The sequence below is a fragment of the Macrobrachium rosenbergii genome, chromosome 10 (assembly GCF_040412425.1).
Source record: "Macrobrachium rosenbergii isolate ZJJX-2024 chromosome 10, ASM4041242v1, whole genome shotgun sequence".
NCBI classification, from domain to species: Eukaryota; Metazoa; Arthropoda; class Malacostraca; order Decapoda; family Palaemonidae; genus Macrobrachium; species Macrobrachium rosenbergii.
The window spans coordinates 14210053-14227740 of NC_089750.1; the positions used below are offsets into that span (position 1 = coordinate 14210053).

A 17688-nucleotide genomic window follows, 5' to 3' on the forward strand; every position below is an offset into this window, starting at 1 on the left:
TCCGGATCATCATTATATATTGGTGTAGGTATACTTAGCTAATGGAAATTTCATATAGAACCACACTTAAGATTTGCAGTTGTGTTCATAGACAGCCAGATAAAATAAACTAGGCGGATTTCGAAAAATGAATTCTTGATTATCCCACTGATTCTTGACTATCTCTCTTCATTGACACGAAGTTTCTCTCTCTCTCTCTCTCTCTCTCTCTCTTGCATAACAGACTTATGGGAAATGATATTAAGGAGGATGAGGTTACGAGAAACCATTCTGTCAAATGGCAGTACTGGCATCTTATTTCTGAAATCTCAGGAAAATTGTCCCTGGAGTTTTTCTTCCTTTACCAGCATTCTCGCTTCTATGTAGATTTACATGCACTGACCTGGTTAGTTTTTTACAACGTATGGTATACGAGATTTATCTTGTATACCTTTGAATGGCTGTGGTTTGTAATGAAACGATAAAGATGTTTCAGTGTTGTCGCATTATTTTCACTGAAGCGAATTTCTGTCTCGTTTCTTCCACCTCTGGAATTGCTGTGTGGGAAAGTCGGGCCGCAACGCTATCCGAGTGCATTTGAAAACTCTCTGCACCCGATGGACAGACGATAAAAGGATCCCGTTGCAAGGATTTCTCACTGCAGCAATCCTACCCTGTCTCTGAAGGAGGAAGAGGAATGGAGAGAGAGAGAGAGAGAGAGAGAGACTCGAATCCGAGGAATGTGAATAACACTCATGGTCTCCTATTGGGTTCCGTGTTTTGATTTCTCTTGCCTGCGTTTGAACTCTATTGTGGTCTCAGTATGATCTGCAGGAAGCTGGTCACAAATTCTGGATATGGCTAAAAGGGAAGCTTGAAACTGCAAAAAGAAACATGAACTGAAAACTCGCCTGCCAGTTTTGTGTTATCGGAAAACGAGATTCGCCTGTTTTAGGCTGTTTTAGCTGCGTGCGGCCGTCTGCTGAAAAATGTATCCTTTCTTTTATGTATTGCCGTTGAGAGTCTCCGAGATGCTTGTTTTACACGCATGCCTATGTTACTGTTTTTGTTATAATTTCAGCTGGAAGAACAATGACTTCTTTAAAAGTTTCTGAAAAGCACTTTTACCTAAAGACTCAAAGGCCTCACTGTTGTAAAATTCATTGCGCGAAAAGAAAGCATTAAATTCGCCATTGTATTAGGATTTATGACTCTCTCTCTCTCTCTCTCTCTCTCTCTCTCTCTCTCTCTCTCTCTCTCTCTCTCTCTCTCTCTCTCTCTCTCTCTCAAAAATGAATACAAAACACTTCAATTAAATTAGTCAGTGATGAAAGCTTTCGGTAGACAAGCAAATAACTATGATGCTGATTGTCGATAACAGTAGCATTATGATAAAAAGATTGGTAGAGATGGAAAAATTGTTTGCTATCAAATTGTGCCACATCTGTTCGGTAATTATGTTCTTGAAATGTCGCTGTCAGTTGCTTTGTGTTAATGCATTAATCCATAAATACAAAATGACGTTTTGTATAAATACTTTCATAAATATGATTGTATTTATTCGCCCAGTGCTTATTCACCCGTTGTAATATATATGCAACTATTCGCCTCCGTATGCACATGTAATTATATATATATATATATATATATATATATATATATATATATATATATATATATAGAGAGAGAGAGAGAGAGAGAGAGAGAGAGAGAGAGATGGTTTACCGAAACATTTGTATGAATTTAGCCTTGCGGGCTGTAGCGGGAAGATATTTGATATCTGCGTTCCAGTGTTCATTTTCATTATGGGGATATGTTGAAATGGAAATCCTTTAGAATAATGAGAACATGCAAATAAGTTTTCTGCTCATGACTTATATTTACCATTTTAGGACATTAAACTAAATTCCTGTAGTAAATTGTTACCAAAGTCTGAATTTATACTCTGAATTCACAAAAGTTTGCGATAGTTTGATCGCCTGATAAATTCTTATTGCTGGCATTTTTCACGTGAGTTCATTGATTTTTAACTTGGAATCCTATAAATACGGATTTTACTTAATAATCTGTGAGTAATTTTAAAGTAAAGGTATATAAAGTTAATTATTTTAAGAGGAGTTCAGCTTCCGTACTCGGTGCGGATGAGGTGTATATGAAAATTGGAAAGACCTTTTTTTTTATATTCTCTTTTAACACCCGCACCAGGTATCACATAATATTTACCTGAAACTGATCTCACCCTTTCAAACAGTAAATATGACTTCCTGTATATTCCAGAGAATTTACTTTTTCTTTGTGAACCCAGCAGCTAGTTTGATATTAATGTGATGAATTAGTTAAGAAAGATATTTTGTGAAGAAAACTTTAGGGACGTTTTGAGTAAGCATAAACTTCGATTAATTTATCAAATTCAGAAACCAGTAAACATCATTATGTTACACTGTTGCATATGCATTAGCTATTTACACAGTTACGTGCAGTTATACCCTACTGGTTGACGTGGATCCGAACAGTATTGTTGAGTTCTCCGTTTAATCATAACACAATCACACGTTTGTTTTATATTAATAGCTGTAATTTTTATTTTATACAATTTTTCATATTCATATACGTGCAGTTCTGTTGTATGTCTTACATACCAGGTCAGTTTTCATCCTCTGTTTCTTCTTTTTAATGCTTTTCTTTGCTAAACTAATATATATATAGTTCTTTTCTTTGCTAGAATATATATATATATATATATATATATATATATATATATATATATATATATATATATATATATATATATATAAATGCCCTTCTGCGTGCTTTGTAAGGACGTAGGAACAATATTGATAAATGATGGCATTGATGTGATATGTTAATTTTCAGTAAAATTTTGCATTAGGTGGTCTCATTTAATAATATTGATATTGAAAGATGTAATAATAATAAAAATAGTGGTGGGATTAATTTCCCCCTAAATTACAAAAGAAATAAAAAATAGGGTACAGCATTACTCTGTTGGTGTTTGGTGAACGAAACGGCTGATATGGAGGTCTGCTGTGCCGATGGTGGTCCACGATTTAGCACCTAGCCTACAGTATGAATGTGGCGTTGATCATAGTCTAGTTTTTCCTCAGGAGCCACCCGCCGTAATACGGGAAAAGGTGTAATAGTAGAAAAAATGTATTTATAGATATTTTTTTTATCTTAAGGATTTGCAAAATTGCATTTGTTATTTTTCTTTAAAAGAGAACCGTTCCCCCGCAAACGCTTTTACCTTGTCGTTTTGGTGTAAGGCTGTTGACGCTGGCTGACAATATCATCTTGACCCTGACTTAAGGGTATTCAGCACGTCCCTCGAGCCACTCAAAATATTGTTGGGAGTACAAAGGGACTTTCTCTCTCTCTCTCTCTCTCTCTCTCTCTCTCTCTCTCTCTCTCTCTCTCTCTCTCTCTCAGGTATTTTTTACCATACGCAGGTGATATATTTTTTTTCAGTTGTAGAGGCCGATGTAACAGGTAATGTGATGCCCCGATTTTACTCAGGACTGAAGAAAATGAGAAGGAAAAAAAGGGCTCATTATAGCATTTATACCATTACTGGTTTTACGGGCTCGGGGAGACCTTGCATTACTTCAGTGTAAATAACTTAATGAGATAATTTACAAGAATTTTCTGGGAAGAAATTAATGAAGCATATCGAATAAATATCCTTTTCATATACATACCTTCGTGTATAAGTCGGAAAAGAAATTGGTGAATTTTCGTACCCTGGATACGGTAATTTTTTACTTTTTTGTAAGTGAAAACTGTTGTGCCGGCTTTGTCTGTCCGTCCGCACTTTTTCTGTCCGCCCTCAGATCTTTAAAACTGCAGTGGCTAGAGGGCTGCAAATTGGTACGTTGATCATCCAACCCCCATTCATCAAACATACCGAACTGCAGACCTCTAGTCTCAGTAGTTTCTATTTTAATTAAGGTTAAAGTTGGCCATATCCGTGCGTCTGGCAATGATATAAGGCAGGCCACCACCGTGTCGTGGTTAGTTTCATGGACCGCTTCTCATACAGCATTATACCGAGACCACCGAAAGATAGATATATTTTTGGTGGCCTTGATTATACGCTGTACAGAAAACTTGATTGCCCCGAAGAAACGTCGGTGCATTTTTTGCTTGTTTTCTTTTGCTCTTGTTTTACCGTAGACAAAGAAAGAGATGATGATGCATTTTGCGGCAATAGATTGAAGATGTTTTGCAAGTCAAGAATACGTTCAGTATATCCTTTCCTGTATATATTTTCCAAGATGTGTCTATTCTTATCTATATAAATATAGATGTTCTATATTAAATTAATACACACAAGTATTTATATGTATATGTATATACATAATACATACATACACAGATACATATACAGTACATACACTTCACCCGCACATACGTGCAGTAGCCTTTTTATTTACAATTTTCCCCAGGTACTTGAGTGGGTGGATATGTCACAGATATTCATAACCTAATCATTCTTTCCCATCCAAGGGTAGATATTTTTCACGTGCTCTCAGAAAGATGAAGCAATAACATATCAGCCTTCCCTTTCTTCTGTAGGGTAAGGAAAAACGGGACTCCTCCTTTCTCTGACTTATTGCTCCTCAAATGGGATGCCATCCGGTGAACTGCTATCACGTGTGTGCGTTTCCATCGTGTGAGTGTGGCACAAGTTTTATGGCACCTATAAAGGGGAGGGGGAAGATGGGCTCTTGCAATGTTGGCACCGGGTTCCATAGAGCCCTCGAGTGGAAGTGGTGCTCTATTTTTGCCTAATGTAAAGAGCTGTTGGCTTTTGGTGACGCTATGCTTAACGGAATGGCGAGAATTTTGGAATTATAAAGAAAGGGAGAGCAGTTATTTAAAAAAAAAATTATTTATACGTAACAGAGGTTTGGAATTTCTAGCTCTTGAAGGATGACACGTGGGCGAGAAAAAGAATTCGTGTTCACCGCATTCAAAAGGGAAGAATATTATGTCGAATGGACAAAGATTTGCAATGCGCTCTCTCTCTCTCTCTCTCTCTCTCTCTCTCTCTCTCTCTCTCTCTCTCTCTCTCTCTCTCTCTTAATACTAAAGTAAATGTGTCACTTCTTGTATATATGTCTTCACAATTTATGGGCCATGCATCACTTCCAAAATTCCACCACCATCATCTTCAAACTTTCCTTATCAAGATAAATGAAATGACTCATTGGCTCTCTCTCTCTCTCTCTCTCTCTCTCTCTCTCTCTCTCTCTCTCTCTCTCTCTCTCTCTCTCTCTCTCTCTCTCTCTCTCTCTTTTGAGTTTACCCATCCTTAGTTCCGTGTTTACACACGCACAAACACACACATATACAGTGTATATATATATATATATATATATATATATATATATATATATATATATATATATATATATGTATATATGTATGTATATGTGTATATATATATATATATATATATATATATATATATATATATATATATATATATATGTATATGTATATGTATATATATATATATATATATATATATATATATATATATATGTATATATATATATATATATATATATATATATATATATATATATATATATATATATATATATATATATATATATGTTCATGTTCACATTTGTCAGGCAGATATACGTGCAAATGGGAGATACCGCTAAATGTTTGAATACCGGGATGTAACATCTCTACAGTAGTTGCGAGTTGAGCAGCGTAAAATTGGCAGACCGGTAATACGTGCTCGTCGAAACTGTCGAATGATAACTGAATGGGAACGGAAGAAGACGTATCCAAGTTATGTAAAAAAAAAAAAAAAAAAAAAATAACTGTATTTATGAGTTTTGTTTGCATTTTGGTTATTTGCAACTGTTACATTTTCATTTTCTAGTAGGTGGGTGGGGTGGGGGCGTGCGGTTCATGTTTGCGATTGTTTGCTTATTGATCTGTAATAAATTAAGGTTCTTTGCAGCGTCCCTTCGGCCCTTAGACGCAACCCCTTTCGTTCCTTTTTACTGTACCTACGTTCATATTCTCTTTCCCCGTAGGGGGTAGCGCCTTCAGTGCACCTCGTGCGGTGCACTGTAAGTCTTAAGGTTCTTTGCAGCGTTTTCGGCCCCTAGCTGCAACCCCTTTCATTCCTTTTACTGTACCTACGTTCATATTCTCTTTCTTCCCTCTTATTTTCCACCCTCTCCATACAATTTCTTAATAGTACAACTGCGAGGTTTTCCTCCTGTTACATCTTTCAAACCTTTCCTATTGAGCGTTAAATGAACTCATAGGTCATTTTATTCTATTCTCCATATTCTCTTTAGTCCATCTTACTTTCCATCCCTCTCTTAATAAGTGTTTCAGTATCATTTTGTGGCCTTTAGCCTTAATATGATTTGCATATTCAATTTGTTTTTCATTGTCAATTGTATTTTAAGGAAACCGACATTACGTCAAGCTTGTAGCAGTTTAGCGTTGTATTTAATTTGGTATTGTTATGTTTTACATATAGGTCTTGGTCTTTACGCTTGATAAGTGAAAGAGAAATACGATATCGTGAAACAAAAAATCTGAGAGAAATAAATCTTATATAAAAAACACGAACACTGTACTGTAGTTTCCTTACTTTATCGACTGTTTTATGCCAATGTCTGCTACCGTTTCTCATGCAAGACTCGTCGTATTAGTAGACGTCTCTGCGAGATTACGGAAACTTAAGCTCATTTCATTTTGAGGGGAGGTAGCCAGTCGTCCGTAATGTGTTCGATAGAAAGAGCCAGTGGATACGCTGAAGTCTGCATTTGTGTGCCCGGCAGTTCCTAAGTATATAGTAAATGTTAACCTTTTTTTTTTTACGATGTTTAAATGTTGGTTTCGAATATGTTACCTATCTCTCTCTCTCTCTCTCTCTCTCTCTCTCTCTCTCTCTCTCTCTCTCTCTCTCTCTATATATATATATATATATATATATATATATATATATATATATATATATATAAAATATATATATATAAAATATATATATATATATATATATATATATATATATATATTATATATTTTTTCTTTTCCATCGTGACCAGTATTGGTAACATGAGACTAACTTTTTATATATATATGTATGTATATATATATATATATATATATATATATATATATATATATATATATATATATATATATATATATTCTATGTATGTATGTATATATAAGTATATATATATATATATATATATATATATATATATATATATATATATATATATATATATATATATATTTCTTTTTCCATCCCGACCAGTACCGGTAATATGAGACTAACGTTACTAAGACTGACAGCGGACCTTGGGAGCCATGTGTGAATGGCAATGGGTACGGTAATTGGTTACAATAAGGCCTGGGACACAAAGGAAGTAAGTGATTTTAACCCTCCGAATACGTGTCTCGTAGTCAAAATGCCATTTGCACTTTATTGACCGCTCGTACGTGAATTATGTTGTATCTCGGTTTATTGCGTTACTTGAACTTGCAACTCTTGTATTGTCACAGTGAGGCCCAGGAGAGAAGAGTGAATGATTGAGAGTGAAAATTTATGAAATGCAATATTATTTTTAATTAATTATGGCAATAATGGTAATAATCGTAATAACAGCAGTAGAAAATATAATATCCTCGTCTTGATCAGTTTAAGGAGAAACAATAGACGATAGGAATCATTTCTACAGGATATTTTAAATTAAAGAAAAACCGTTGCCATACGCATGCGCGCGTATGTGTATGTGTGTGTATACAGTATATAATAAATATATACATGTATATATAGCATGTGTGCAAAATATGCGCGCGCACACATACACACTATATATATATATATATATATATATATATATATATATATATATATATATATATATATATATATATATATATATATATATAATATAGTTTAATATAGCGTGTGTGCAGATACATGACGCACACACATACACATATATATATATATATATATATATATATATATATATATATATATATATATATATATATATATATATATATATATATACTGTATATATTATACACACACACACTCATACTTACATAAGCGCGTCTGTGTATGAGTATGCACCTGGAAGCTTTTCCCAGAGATTATCTAAGTCAGTCAGCAGGAGAGGCAATATTACCCAGAACAGTGAAAAGTGGTATGTGCCATTGGGTGTATCCTGTGACATTCGAACTTAATTGCAACGTTCAGTTCCTGCAGATCCATCTTGCAGTTGACTGATTCCATGGGAGCCAACGTCTCTTAGCGGAATTTTCTCAAGTCGTTGCCTCCCCTCTCTCTCTCTCTCTCTCTCTCTCTCTCTCTCTCTCTCTCTCTCTCGCGTGTCAATGTGTTCAACCATGATGCTAAGACTGCGGCTCTGCTAACTACCGTAGTTTCCTAGTGTTTCCCTCACCGTCGTTGAAATGAGTCGGTTTTGTGTGCTGGCACCGTTGGCTGTCCGTGTTCGTTTTGTGACGCCTAACATTTCCATCGGTGCTGTTTGTGCAGTAGGGCAGGAATACACCCTAAAAATGGAATTCCGGTAAAAGTGTGTCGATCTTGAGAGTTCTATGGATTAGTTTTCGTCTTTTTCTTCTTCTTTCGCCCTTTCTGTTTCGCATCGAGACTATTGATCATAGCGAAGTCCCGTGGCGTTGGGTTCGTGATGGTTGTCCACCTGCTGCTATCAGAGATGGTTTTTCGTCCTTGACATTAGAAATAGCAGCAGTAGCAGTAGTGCGGATGATCCTGATGAGCAAGGTATATAGTTATGAAGCTGCTGCCTGTAGCGGCCAGTGTGCGATGACCGTTGGCTTAACCTTACGTTTCAGTGTCTCGTGGAAATCATATTGACTTCATATATTGTACTTTCGTGAAGTCCTCAAAGGAAATTAATATGTGAAAAAAAGTAAACGACTTACAGAAGCAATAAAAAAGGAGTCCAGTGCTTTTCTCCTGAAAATGGTTGCCCTTTGAAAAAGAAGTGAATGAAAATGATTAATCCCATATACGAAAGCTTGAGTGATTACAGTGTTTGTGCTGACGATGCTGAAAGACATAACACAGATCCCAAGTACCAAGGCGGAAAGAAAAATGACGCTGCTTTGCACGCCTACCGCCCCCAATCTGTGCCTCCCAACAGTTCAAAGAATTCCTTGTATGACATTCCTCCTCGTCCTGCCAGTTGTATGTATGTGCCTTATAGAGACCTTCCTTCACATTCTTTTGAGGAATTTGCAAACAGGCGTAATGCATTAAGGGTAGCTCATTACAAGGATTTTTGCACAAGTAAATGCGACCTCGAGGAAAACCAGGACCCCATTTATGACGTACCAAGGCCGATAAACGCGACTTGCTTTTCTAGAGAAACAGGCAACTCAGTTAATGTAACTAAGAAGCAGAAAGAGAATGCAGAAGCCCATTACTGTTATTTTAAAAACTTTTGTGAAGATCAAGGGGGTAATTTGGATGATGACTATGACTGCTTTAGAAATTCCAGTGAAACGACGCCATTCCTGCTACATCCCAGAGAATGCTTAAGCCCTCACAGAGCTAAATCCTCTGAGAGTGACGCCAGTGAAAATCTTTATGAAAGAGTAGATACGAAATCTAATTGTGGTTATCAGAGGCCCTCAGTATCCAATGCCCGCCTGGTGAAAAATCTTTTGAATAACAAATCCTTAGAAGTAAGAAATGGCAAGCATTCACAATTACGTGCTCGCAGATCTTCGCTGTACAGTGACTGCAGACCTCTAAATGACCTCAGGCGACACACACTCACGCACTTATCTGCTTCAAGTAATATTTCGCTGCTTAGTGACTGCAGCAGTAGGGACTCTGCCTTTGGTGTAAAAGTGAAAAACTTAGTGAATGAGCATTCAGATTCTAGTGTCAGTGGGGATTTTGAACAGCAGAGAAATAGGCATTCACTTTTTGTTGATTTCTGGAAGGCTGATAAGGAAGAGGAGTTGTTTGACAGGGAACTCAAGGCAGCCCTTGGAGGGAAGGAAACAGAGGCTCGTGAGAATGACATGATTAAGAAGGATGTAACCCATTTTTCAGCGGAAGGTCCAAGAGATGCTGCATGGAATGATCATTATTCCCGATGGAACGATGCAGACTACAGTTGGAGTGATTCTGGAATCAGCTCGGCTCAAGACCAGAGCTGGTTTGATACTGGCATGACCTCTGAGCAGCACAAAAGTTTGACAGAAGGGCCAGTGGTAAATGAGTATTTAAATCAGCGTAGTAGAAACACCAGATGGACTGCAGGCTATAGTTCATCTGCAAAAGGTAGCAGCAGTGAGTCGTTGCAGAACCAAGGGTCTGAACCTAACTGTTTTTGGCCTACACTAGACAATGCTTCTAGACAGAAAGGCTGGAGGGGTGATGTCGATTTAACAAATGGTAATATCACCTGGTCTCAACCGCACGCAGTTCCAAATAGCAGTGCTTTGGCCAAAGAAAACATCGTTTGGAGGCAGAATCCACTCTGGTTAGAAGATGATGATGCAGGTCCTACTTTCCCGTTTGCAGGGACGGGAGATCGTCCCTGGGGCTCTGAATTAAATCTCGGTGTTGAAAGACTCATAATGAGTGTAGGACTTTGTCTGGGTAACTACTTGAAGAAACGCTACTCATATCATCTCTTTCCATTACCAACAGCGCTACATGATGTAAGTTGTGAAAATATGTAACTTTATGAAAAGACTAGGTGTATTCCGATGTTTTATTTTACGAAAATTTGGAGGATCGCTTTATTGGTTTGGAGTTGTTAAAGGTCAATGATAACGTCCTTGACCTTTGTGAAAGATACTTGCGTGGTTTAGTTTTATCGTCAAGTACGAGAGAAAGTAGGTTATTTCATGACTCTTCTTAGAGATTTGCTGTCAATTATGTAGACTCATTGGATCTAGGGGCTAAAAATGTAAGGTGATCACTTTTACCGTTGATAGGGACTCATTATGTTCAGCCCCACGATGCAATAGACGCCAAGATTTTCCTTGGGTTTTATATTTGTTTTCATTTAATTTATATGTACTTTTCGTTTCATAAGTTTACTCATGTCATTTTATTCTTTGGGTTCTTGCTTAACAAGTCATTGACTTTTTGGTTGGTTCCAATGAATTTGCATTTACGTTACATGGTAATTAATAAATTTGACCTAAATGTTGCTCAATCCATTCATTCCCATAAGGAAAAGCTTTGTCCTGTTGTCATCAAGCTATTCCCATTAATTTGCACCCAGTCGTCTCTCTGCGTATGTAGTTGCGGGATTTATCAAGAACAGGTAGAAGAGTTTTTAGTTTTCTGTAAAAGAAAACTGTTGTGCCGGCTTTATCTGTCCGTCCGCATTTTATTCTGTCTGCACTTTTTCTGTCCGCCCTGAGGCTAGGGGGCTGGAAATTGGTAAGTTGATCACCCACCCTCCAATCATCAAACACAACCAAATTGCAGCCCTTTAGCCTCAGTAGTTTTTATTTTATTTACGGTTAAATTTAGCCATAATCGTGCCTCTGGCAACGATATAGGATAGGCCACCACTTGGTCATGGTTAAAGTTTCATAGGCCGCGGCTCATACAGCATTATACCGAGACCAACGAAAGATATTTTCGGTGGCCTTGATTACACGCTGTAGCGGCTGTACGGAAAGCTCGATTTCGCCCAAGAAACTTTGGCGCATTTTTGACTTGCTTGTTATAGAAACCATCTCAACTCTTAGGCGATTTCTCCAAGGTTAATAAATTCTAGACTATCTCCTAATGGGTCGTTACATTTGCCGGGATTTATCAAATTCTGTTCTCTAGTCCATGAGATATCTTCCCCTTGCACGCATGAAGATAAATATTGGGGGATTTCAGTGGTTTCAGTATTTCATTACCTGCTACATGGTTGAGTAACCGTGACGGAGGAATTATCACAGTTAGGTGATCTTGATTTCATTTACATTTTTCTAAGTTATTCCTTCAAGAGCAATTTTGGTGATCTGTTTTGTTTAGTCTTTCATTTTCAATATCGCAGTAATATAAGATGTGGAATGGATGGAGTGTGAAAAAAAAAGGAAATATTGTATTTTTTATTTCTTTACAATACTTCATTTCCGTCCAAGCATTCTTCTTAATTTCAGATAAAATTTGACATCTTTCAGGCCAGTTCATTCATTTATTCGTTTCAGTCAAGAAGTAATATACTTTAAATTCCTATGTCATTTACCTGTGTATAAGCCTAAGCCTGCTGTTTGCAGCATTGCAGTGATGGCGAGCCAGGCGTATTTGTCGTTAGGTCAGTGAAGTCTTTGTATGCTTTATAGGACGTTTTTTTGGTGGAAGATTTTTTATACTTCGTTTGTCGTGACATTTTTATTATAAGTATTTTAACTTTTGACGACTTGTAGTTCTCTCTCTCTCTCTCTCTCTCTCTCTCTCTCTCTCTCTCTCTCTCTCTCTCTCTCTCTCTCTCTCTCTTGTTCTTAATCTGGTATTTATAATACCATTTTCTCTTGACTTACAAAGCTCTCTCTCTCTCTCTCTCTCTCTCTCTCTCTCTCTCTCTCTCTCTCTCTCTCTCTCTCTCTCTCTCTCCATAAGATAATTCTTTTCTCAGGTTTAACAGATGCATCGTCAAGTAAGAGCCAATTGCACTTACTTCCGGAAGCTTTACATTAAAGTGCTGCAACAAAATTGTCTTACCTCACAGCAAGTAACCTCTTCTAATACGAATGTATTGTTTCCTTATGACATCTTAAGGAAATATTTGCGACTGACAAACTTCTTACAGTATGGAATAGACTTCGTATATTTAATCCATACCTCTGTGTAATTCTATGACTGTTTTTTCTTAGTGGCTCTCCTTGGAGTTAAATTAAAGACTACAAACGAATTTCAAACGAATTGACTGAAAGCCTTATTCTCTCTCTCTCTCTCTCTCTCTCTCTCTCTCTCTCTCTCTCTCTCTCTCTCTCTCTCTCTCTCTCTCTACGTTTCTACTCAGTCAAAATACAAGCTACCGTAAATTGAAATTAGTAGAAGCCATGACAGGATGATCTCTCTCTCTCTCTCTCTCTCTCTCTCTCTCTCTCTCTTTAGACGTATCAGACGAAAACGAACTTCTATAGTGGTTCGAGTCTTCAAATTTCGAGTAATCTCTTTTTCGCCACCGAATATAATATAGAATAAAGAATTATTAAGTTAAAATTTGCTAGACGGAAAAAACCATAGAGGGTTTTGATTATGTAAACGGAGGAGGTATATAAGCAATGAAGTGTGTAAATATTTTTTATATAAAATCCACCCTAATAATACAAACGTTGTGGTCTTTTGGGGGTTTTATTCTTCTTATGCTCTTGCGGAAAGCAGTCATATCAACGATTCCATTGGATTAGCAAGGCTGTATCAGTCTGCAATTCATTTTTGTAGATTCCGTGTAAAAATTTCGTCGTATTTTCGTATTTATGTTTATAATCATATGGTAATACTAGCTACTAATAACGAAAAGTATAGCATAAAAACTTACCGTGTTTTTTTTTTTATTTTCAGTTACATAAACAGAGTAAGATAAACAAAATTCTTTCGCAATACTAGCTACTAACAGCGAAAAGTATAGCAAAAAACTTAACGTATTTTTTTTTATTTTCAGTTACATAAATAGAGTAAGATAAACAAAATTCTATGAACGGAGGGCTTCTATTGTCGAGGGGCAGTTGGAGTTCTGTATCCTCCAGATTGTTATAGAATAGAAAATATGTATTTGTGTATTTATTTTATTTGCCTTTTTTTTATCTTCGTAACGGGTATAGACACGTCTTTTCGTGCTGAATCAATGAGTAATCGAGGATAACAAAAATAAAAATGCTCCCGTGTGTTTCATATTACTTTTTTCATGTGTAAAACGATCGTTCCCTAGAATACAAACAAGTGACGAGACTGTTTCCGCTATTTTTAATTAATTATTTAAGGTCTTTTTATTACTTTTCTGTTTATCACTTTTTAAACAACGCCTGGCCGTGATAATAACACAAGTTTTAGATTTGAGTGTAATTCACAAGAAGTTTCCTAACATCCGCTCCCCACCTGCAGGGTAGTTGTTATATAAGAATTTGGTGTCGATAGTAATATTTTTGAATGAACGTGTAGTTACCCTCTGTTTTAATGTATTGGGTCCATAACGAATTGGTATGTGTGGAATGCTGTGAATGACTTTGTAGGAAGAAAGCTTTCAGGATCCCGTCCTCCTGGGCTGATGCTTTGTAGTCGACAAGAAATTCATTACTGGAGATTCATTTAAGAAACTTGAGAATAGAAAATGAATCCAGTGAAGGCCGTGTTCGCCCTCTGTGTCAAGGAGATTGATGATGCAAAGTGACTTGTATCGCATTTGAGAAGTATTGATGTACTTCATACATAGAGTATGCTCATGCAAATTTCAAGAATCAACCGGTTTGATTATATTTTCATACCATTCGCTTGCAGTGTGTGCAAGCGGAACCTTCGCTAGTATTTCAGGAATTATTTAACCCATCTCTTTTCAAGAGAGGAATCCATTAACACACTTTCCAATTATACAGGGATTGTTTTGGACAGAATCGCCCGTCGCATTCTAACTGAAAAATAGACGTACATTAATTTTTATTCTACTGATTTATACCTTACGAGAGTGATAACCCAAACTGGTTGCTTGCACATTACACATGTTCGTGGTTCTATTTTTAATTAAACTATTCATTACTTTAATTATCTTTTTTTTCCTTTGGACGTCTTAATTTCACTTATGTTTTTATACAGTTGAACATATTTTTTTTTATTTGACTTTTCACGAATGCTCAGGAAAGTGAATAACGGAGGTCCTGTTACAGTTTGTCAAGTTGTGTATTGAATTATTCATTATAATACTCCTTTAATGTAGGATTAAAGAATGGGGTGGCTTTTTCTTTATAACCTACACAGTTTGAATTTTTTTAGGGTGGGAAAAGTTAAAGGATTCTGCATTATTTTAATTACATTGACGCTTACAACCAGAACATGGTGTTCTTTTTCTACTGTTTAAACGTGCTTTATAATTTTTTAGTGTTACTTGTTACAGAGACAATTTGATTATATTTAGAACACCATAAGAGACTTGTTACTTTTTTTCCTTATGTTAGGTTTTCAGTATTTTTGGTTTACAGGTGACACATGTTACTGCATTGTAATTATATAATTTCCTTTACAGCTATAATTTAACACTGCATTATATTTTGTTATATTTCATTAACAATTGATACTTTGTACTCATAAATTATTTTTACTTTTACAGCTGAAACAAGGCGTCATTCTTATTTTTTGCACTTTAATTTACTTGGATATGATGTAAATCGCACTTATTACAACCGAGACCTCGTCCCCTATCCTATAGTCTGTGGCATTCTTAACTTATAATAATTTCAGCCATTGTTACTAATGTTTGGGAAAAGTCGGAAATTTGTTGAGGAAACATTTTGAAATATTTCGCGCTGAGTTTCACGGCTATCACACCGATGAGATTTGAGGGATTTTTTTCAAAATGACAATACAGCCTCGTCTTTGTTGAAGTTGTAGCGTTGCTAGTCTTCGGATATTTTGAACCCGGTATTTGTGAGAAGTTTCACATGGCAAATAGACCCCCCTTTTTTTATTTCCTGAGACTTTTCGAAGAATTTCCTTGAAGAGTAATGCGCTTCCGACATGCCGTGATGTTTGTTTCGTAGACTTGCAGGATTCGCGACGTGGCTCTTTCCTGCATTGCTCCCTTTCTGATTATACTGACAACGTCTTCTAAATATTGGAGGATGATTAAATGGTAATTGAAGACTTGTGTTGTAGCGATGATTGGTCTTTTTTATCTAGACTTTTTGTTTTTGGTGTTGTACTGTGTTATCACTGTTGTTGACAATTTGGGGGTGTTTTGAATGGTGTGGTCAGTGTTTTTAATGTCAGAATTTTAAGTTTTAAAGGTATTGGTGACGTTCGTGGAAAACTAACCCTAGGGTTGGAATCTTTTGCCACGGAATTTACAAGTGTTTTTTTTTTCTCTCTTGAAAATAGAAGCTATCCTCACTTCAAAATTGTCTTGGCTTAATACTTTCTCTTTTGCATACGGTGAACTTCATGATGTTTTAACAACTAATGATCATCAGTTCTTTATTTTTGTTTAAGAAATCTTAGATTGATTACTGCACTGCAAAGAGTTAATGAATAGTGGAAGCTTCATATATTTGTTTTGTCAAATTGATGCTTTGTCAATTCACACTGATAAGGTATATTTTGCTCTTTCCCATCCCCTTGCCTATAACAAATTCTGTGCCCCTGTTATACCTCCAACACACGTTTAATCAAAATGACTTCTCTGTTTTTCATGTCTTTGTTGTGATATTTTCCCCTTCCTTTCTGCTTATCTTTCATATGACGTCACTTGAACCCTTCTTCTTCTTCTTCTTCTTCTTCTTCTTCTGTTAAATTTATTTTTATTGTTTTTGGTCGCGCTTCATTCCCTGTTGCTATCCATACACGAACACCCACTTGTGCATTTTATTTGGTTGCTTTCTATCTGATGCTTGGTCCACCCACGACTCTCTCACTCCTGTATTTGTTGCAATTCACGAGGCACTCCTGCGTTACGATGCCAAAACTGAAACTTCCTCCACTGCTTCTGTCTCTCGTTACTGCCCCCTCTGCATCTCCCCCGTGCATTCCTCTGCCTCCTCGCCCGTACCCTTGCACCACCTGTCCTCACAGAGAGATCGGGAGCGTGGACGGAGGGTTGTGAACAGGAATCCCAGGCGTCTTTTTACCTTCATGGAAGAGACGGCATTGGCCCATGCTCGTACAGTCATGGAGTTGATCGACGATATAGCATCATCGTACTCGGATGACTTCGTTACCGGAGACTATATCCTCCAGATCCAGGTGTGTGTGCAGGTCAAACACACCAGCAGCTTCCCCCAGATGATCAAAATTGAAATACAGTATAAAGAGACATTATTATTATTATTATTTTTTAAGTGTCATATACATGTTTCTTTTCTCAAATCTGTTAAAACTAAAAGTTTTGCTGTCATTTTTAATCTCTCTGTAGGCTCTCATAGTTCAATTTAAATGTAGTATCTCATAGTTCAATATAAATGTGTGAAGTACATTTTGATTGGATATATGTGTCATTTTATGGACTCTGTCATGACGACTTATTTTTGGCTACCCTTTTCCGACCGGCCGCTTACCTTCGGTGTCCCTCTTTTCCATTGTACTGCCCCCAACTGTTTGACCTGCACGACACCAGACGCACAAACTCTCTCTCTCAAGTGCTGTCTTGTTCCCGCTCTCTGTTGTAAGGGAAAGGACGTTTAGCCATGGTCCATGTTGCATTAACGTAGTCCACTCTGTAGAATTCATTGGAAATTGAAAGATATCTGTTAACTATTTGCAGTAAAGTATCAACTGATTGCCAAAATTGAAGTAGCATTTTCTTCATTTTCATCTTTCTCTTTATTGTGAAAGCAACCACGACGTGTGTCCACAACACGGGTTGCTTTTAGTACCGCTAATTTATTTTCATATTTTGAGTATTTACCCAGAGCCGGATCATTGGTGAAAATTAAGATTTGTTATTTATTTTATTTTCTTTTACT

The 17688-nt window shown here is 36.6% G+C and overlaps 1 protein-coding gene across 5 annotated transcripts in view; it reads left to right on the top strand.

The window, feature by feature from the left end:
- LOC136842501 (guanine nucleotide exchange factor DBS-like) overlaps positions 1 to 17688 on the top strand; it is an 838144-nt gene that overhangs the window by 769849 nt on the left and 50607 nt on the right. For 3 of the 5 annotated variants that reach the window (XM_067109882.1, XM_067109883.1, XM_067109886.1), the window contains one exon: positions 16799 to 16969. The exons of the other annotated variants lie outside the window; for them this stretch is intronic. In XM_067109882.1, the coding sequence (XP_066965983.1) occupies positions 16799 to 16969 (171 nt within the window). The remainder of the gene's footprint in view (positions 1 to 16798; positions 16970 to 17688) is intronic. 5 annotated transcript variants of the gene reach the window in all.